We start from the raw sequence: 5,994 nt of genomic DNA on the forward strand, positions 1-5,994 counted from the left end.
CATAAAAGTGAATGAATCATCATAAAAATGTTTGTTTTTGTTGTTTTGAGAAAGAATCTCGATATATAGTTCAAGCTGGCCTTGAGCTCAGTACGTAGCCAAGACTGGCTTCATACTCACTGTGAGCCTCCTGTTCCCTGTCCCAGTCTCCTGAGTGCCTGGCTTGTCATACAAACTTAAGCATTCATTTTTAAATTTAGATTTTTTTTTTTTTTTTGTACTAAGAATTGAATCCAAGGCCTTCACATTGAGCTACATCCCCAGCCCTTTTTTTGTTTTGAGACAAGGTCTCATTAAGTCACTAAATAGGCCAGGTTGAGATCCTCCTGATTCAGCCTCCAAGAGTGCTGAGATTACAGATGTGTGCCATCCAGTTCCTTTATCCACCCAACAATACAAAGGAATAAAGTATGTGACATATTCCATAACGTGGATAAACATTAAAAACATTTTGCTCAGTGAAAGAAGCCAGACAAAAAAAGGCTACATCTCGCTGGCATTGGTAGTTCAGTGGTAGAATTCTTGCCTGCCAAAAAAGGGCTACATATTATATATAGTAAGTCCCTGACCTACGACCAGAACATTCGGGTTGTGAACCCTCACAGCTACAAATGGACCTTACATTATGAACACTCCTAGATGTGAACAAACTTCAGAAGTAGCTCAGGTGTATACTTTACCACTTTAAGGAAACTGTAAAAGTAAAAATAGTTTATTTACAGTATTTTATGTGTGTGTTTAGTTTTACGTTTTACACTGTATATCTGTGTCAAAGGCATATAAGCCTTACTTTGCTGGAATTACGAACAAATCTGACTTATAAATGATAGAAGTCAGGGACTTACTGTAATTCCACATATACACAATGTCAAAAATAGGCAAATTAGGGGCTGGGGATTTAGCTCAGTGGCACAGCACCCACCTGGCAAGCACAAGGTTGTGAGTTCGAGTCCCGGTACCAGAAAAAAAAAAAAAAGGCAAATTAGTAGAGATAGAAGGTAGATTAGTGCTTTTCAGAGCCTGGAGCAGGGAGCGATGAGAAGTACCCACTTGTGGGCATAGAGTTTCTTTTTTTTTCTGAGATGGGCTCTTGCTGTGTAGCCCAGGCTGACCCCAACCTCCTGAGCTCAGACCACTCTCAATCCCCCACCCCCACCCCAGTGCTAGCGCTCAAGGCTAGTTTCTTCAGAGGTGACGGAAGTGGTCTGGGATTAGACAGCAGTGAATATATGATTAGAACCACACTCTAAAGTGATAAATTGAATGGTGCACAAATTTTATCTCAAAAAAAAAAAAAAAAAGGCTGACTGGTGAATGAATGAATGAATGACCAAAACAACCCCAAAGAACTCTAGTCATATCTCATGTCCTAGCCCTTTGAACCCACAACTGTGTATTAATTTGTAGCTTTAGCTTTCACTTTGCCTGTTGGCCTCTGAGAAGGAGACCCCATCTGGACCAAGGGGTCCAGATGGGGACCAGCCTTCCCAGGCCTCAATATGTATCCTGGGGGCTGGGGATTTAGCTCAGCGGCAAAGCACCTGCCTGACAAGCGCAAGGTCGTGAGTTCGGTTCCCGGTACCGGAGAAAAACCGAAAAAAAGGACACTAATATGTATCCTGGACCAGGCTCCTGGGGGTTGCAGAGCTTTGCCTGGCTGGTACAGAGCACGCCAAGGGCAGGGCCACCAGGGGCCCGGAAGCCTGGCTGGGGGTCAAGTTCCTCTCTTCCTGTAGCAGAAGAAACTGCCCTCAGCCACCGGGGGCCACCTGCTCTCCGGGCCAGCCCTGCCATGTCCAGCCCTGGCCCCAAGAGAGCCCTTTACCTTACCCCCGGCTCCTCTGGTTGAGCTTCTTCAAGAAGACCCTCGTGACCTCAAGGGCCTCCTGCTCGGGCAGCAGCAGGTTGCCGGATGTGTTACAGTTCAGGTCGATCCAGTCAGTCCTCAGGGCTTGGAAGTCCAGATTGCGGGCGCTGAAGGTCTGGTCCCAGTTGACTACCGGGTCAAACACAGGCACGTACTCGAACACCTCACTCATATCGTCGTCCTCCTCTTCTTCTTCCCCTTCTTCCTCTCCTTCCACTGGTCCATCCTGATCCGCAGCTGCCACCTCCTCCTCCTCCTCCCCGGGCCACCCCCCTTTGGAGGCCTGTGCCTCCAACCCGTCACCCCTTCTCTGCTGTGCAATGTAGGAGTCTACTTGCTTCAGCCACTGAGACTGCTCCAGGGTCTTCCCGGGGCCGCTCCCCGTGGGCCTGGGCCTCTTAGTCAGAGGTAGGTTCTGTGCCAAGTGCCCAGGGGCCCGCTTGTCAGAACGCGGGGAGGCTTGGCTGGGCGCGGGGCTGGGCATTCCCTTCCTCTTCTCTGGGTGCTGGAGGGTGTCGCTGCTCCTCACGGGGAAGGAAGCTGTGGAATTCTGCTTGGGAACGGGCACCCCCTGGTCCCCTAGAGGCCGGGCCAGGAGCTTCCGCAGGCTTCGGAGGCGGTAGTCAGTGACGTCCTGCCTGGGGGTGGAGGTAGACACTTGTTTTCTCTCTGGTGTCTTGATGTCCCGGTCGAGGGAGGCAGGGGTCTCCTCTGCCACTTCTTCATACTGAGATTCTTCTAGAAGGGTCTCCTCAAAACCTGGTGTGAATAATAGCCATTCCTTGCATCAGCAGTTTTCAACCTTTTTCCAAGATATACAAGACAGCTGGTGATCACCTGACAGCAAGGGGTCCAGATGGGGACTGCATGCAGGCTCTGCCACTTGTGTGCTCCCGGGCAATTTTCTCAACCTCATTTAACCCCCGTTTCTTTATCTATGTAAAAGCTATAAAAACCCATCTCTTAGAGGGCTGCTAGGAAGACTGAGTGATATCAAATACACAAAGGGCCTGGCAGGTGCCCGGCTCCTTTTAGGGATCCCACAAATTGTCTCAGCCATGCTTTATTGATTTATTTTTATTTGATTTTTTCAGCCACGCTTTAATACCAAGAAGAAAGGCCACAGGAAGGCAGGGCTTCTCTACAGCAGAACTTCCTCAATGGTGGGCCAGGAACGGCAAGGGCCTCCAGCAGCCCGCCTCCTCGGGGCTGACCCCTGGCGCTGTGAATGAGGGCCATGGCCTACGCGGGCCTCGGCAAGGAAGGAAAAGCGGGTGGTGGCTCTCCACTCCCTGGGTGCAGGGGGGCTGTGCAGCTGGGTGCTGAGCCCCTTGGAGGCAGGGCTGTGTGGTCTGAACTTTCCTGGAAACAGACTATGGTCCCCCTCCCAGCCTGGAAGGCTCGGCGTCACTCTGTACCTGGGTGCTCTGGGCCCTGCTTCTCTGGCTGGTCAATCTTGATGTACTCCTGGAAGCTGAACCTGCAAGGACAAGGACATTGGAAGGGCAACCGGTGCCCTGAGACTCGGTCTTCGGCAGAAGGAGGCTCCAAGAAGAGTGAAAGAGAGAGAGAGAGGGAGAGAGAGAGAGAGAGAGAGAGTGTGTGTATGTGTATGTGTGTGTGCGCGCGCGCGCCTGTGAGACATGCCCGGGAAGAACGCGGGCTCTTTGGGCTGGAGGTCACATGTGGCCCCTTGCGAGAGCCCAAGCAGCCCTCTGACTCCCGTTCTACTCCATCCGGGGCCACTCACCTGTCCTGGTAGTAGGCATTTTCCTGGTAGAAGCACTTGTTATGGGTCTCCATGTGGCTCAGGCGGGTGTAGTCATTGGGATAAACAAAGGACAGATGAATCTGGAGGTAGAGAGAGCAGAAGGAGTGAGAGCTTGGACCCCGGGAGGAGCCGACTGCAGGGGTTGAGCCTTCCCAGCGAGCCCCGTGAGGGTTCCCAGGACCCTCCCGTGCAGGTGGTGAGGGACTGATTGGGGCACCGGACACACTGCTGAGTCCCGCGCCCAGAACCCCTTCTGCTCAGACGCAGCCCCGAGTCAAGGTCCCCAGTCCACACCACCTCATCTTCCGTCCCCGCCCATGCCGCGCAGCAGCAGCAGCAGCAGCAGCAGGTCCCCCCTGCCATCCGAGCCCCTCCTGCCCCCTCCCACAGCCTGCGAGCCCCTCCTCTCACTGACTGCGCTGCTCAGACACAGCTTGAGGTCACTGTCATGCCGCCAACCCTCTGGCTTCTGCTGACTCCTGGCCTCTTCCTGCCTATCTCCAGCTCTCCTGATCACTTCTGGATCTGGACAGATAATGCTTGTTCTGCCGCTGTAGGCCGTGTAGGGCCTCTAAAGCTGACCACCCGGCTCACTGTCCTCCTGCCATCGGCTGGCTGCGTGGTAGGACTGAGCAGGCAGGACAGGGCGGTGTGACCCTCAGTGCAGTCACGGGGCTGTTTGACTACAGCAAAGCTGCAGGAGGGGGTCCTAAGGCGCCCCGTTCCCGGGCTCTAGACAGCCCATGCATCCACCCAGGTCAGGCCGGCAGGAGCACACGCTGTCCCAGCGCAGGGAACCTCCCCTGTGAGGCCGTCCGTGTGCCAGGCTGAGGCACGGGGAGAGCAGTGAGGCAGCTCGGCCCTTCCCAGCCCGGCCCCAAGCAGTCACCCCCGCCCCAGTTCTATGGCACCTGGGCCCAAACTTACAAAGCGGAGGCCCTGGTAGCGCTGCAGCGGGAGCCCGTCCACCAGGTAGCTGGGTTTGTAGGGACAATCAGGCAGGACGTGGCGGAGGTGGGACTTGGGGATCAGAGGCACTGGGGAGAACGAGGGGAGAGGACTGAGGGTGGGAGACAGGCGCCTCAGTGGGCCTGCCTGGGGCCCCGAGGGCTTACTGCTGAGGGCAAGGGCTGAGGCCCTGGGCCCGGAGAAGCCACCCTTTTGCATTAACTCCTGGCAGTTTCAGCCAGTGTTCACGGGCTAAGGCTGCCACACCAAGGCCGGCACCACTCCCGGGGTGGGCATTCAAGGAGCACCTCGGTGGCAGAGGAGTTAGGACACAGCACAGCGCGACTCTGGGGTCACGGCATACGGCTGGCCTCCATGAGGCCCTCGGCCTTCCTTCCGCAGGACCACAAGGCCCCAGCCTGGGACAGGGCTGTGACCAGGTGTCCTTCCACAGCCCCGACCCCCTGCAGCTTCCAGCTGTCTTTCTTTTTTTTAAGGACAGGGTGGAACACTGCAATGTAAACATGTAACACATAAACATGTGAACATGACTGGACCAGGAACACAGCTCAGCTGTACAGCGTGTGCTTAGCACACTCACGGCCTCGGGTCCTATCCCCAGCACCAAAAAAAAAAAAACAAAACCCAAAAGACAGCATATTTCTCAATAAACAGACAAGACAGTAGGAATCTACTAAGAGACCCAGGCTGGGAGCGGAGAGACGTGTGGGGACTTCTGGATTCTAACTCTAGTTCTTGTGCTGGGTGGCAGATACACAAATGCACTTTGTAATGATTTACAGAACTGTAAAATTAGACACTGATGTTTTTGTGCTCTCCTCTATACTTGTTACATTTTATACTTCATAGGGAAGAAATGATTCTGTGACCTGGGATCCCGTGGTAGAAGGAAAAGTCTCCTGAGTGGTCCCCACCAACGCCAGGAGGCGCGGCCGAGGCTGAGGCTCACCTCGGTACAGGGTGTCCCGGGGATCGGGCCGCAGCATGTCGGCTGGAGGCTGCTCGTCCACAGGGAGAGAGCTGGAGGCGCCCGTGTGGCTGGCTGCCGTCTGTGGGATGTGGCCCACTTCATCCATCCTTAAGATAGTCTCGTCTAGGACCAGGAGACAGAGCGGAAGGAAACTGAGTCCTGGAAGAATGCAGCTTGCTGCCTCTCAGGGCAAGGGACTCGGGCACAGCTTCTGTGTTCCGGCTCAGTCCCTCTTCCCACCAGCCCTGCCCCAGCTGTCTGTGGCTTCCGCTCTTTAGCTCTCTTTGACACCCTCCGCCAACTTCGTGGCTGGCCCAATTTTGCGCAAATTGGAAAAAGTTACCTCTTCCTCAAATTACTGCAGATAAAAATTTTCATTATGTTTAATTTTTTTTTTTTTTTTTTTTTTTTTTTTTT

The 5,994-nt window shown here is 53.9% G+C and overlaps 1 protein-coding gene across 1 annotated transcript in view; it reads right to left on the bottom strand.

Moving 5' to 3' along the window:
* B4galnt3 (beta-1,4-N-acetyl-galactosaminyl transferase 3) overlaps window positions 1–5,994 on the bottom strand; it is a gene marked incomplete at its 5' end in the record, with an annotated part of 20,311 nt that overhangs the window by 11,635 nt on the left and 2,682 nt on the right. The window contains 5 exon segments of the mRNA XM_013520228.1: window positions 1,831–2,626; window positions 3,286–3,347; window positions 3,618–3,718; window positions 4,566–4,675; window positions 5,557–5,700. Of these exon segments, the coding sequence (XP_013375682.1) occupies window positions 1,831–2,626; window positions 3,286–3,347; window positions 3,618–3,718; window positions 4,566–4,675; window positions 5,557–5,700 (1,213 nt within the window).

The sequence above is a fragment of the Chinchilla lanigera genome, unplaced genomic scaffold (assembly GCF_000276665.1).
Source record: "Chinchilla lanigera isolate Chin_1 unplaced genomic scaffold, ChiLan1.0 scaffold00053, whole genome shotgun sequence".
In the NCBI taxonomy this organism is placed as follows: domain Eukaryota; kingdom Metazoa; phylum Chordata; class Mammalia; order Rodentia; family Chinchillidae; genus Chinchilla; species Chinchilla lanigera.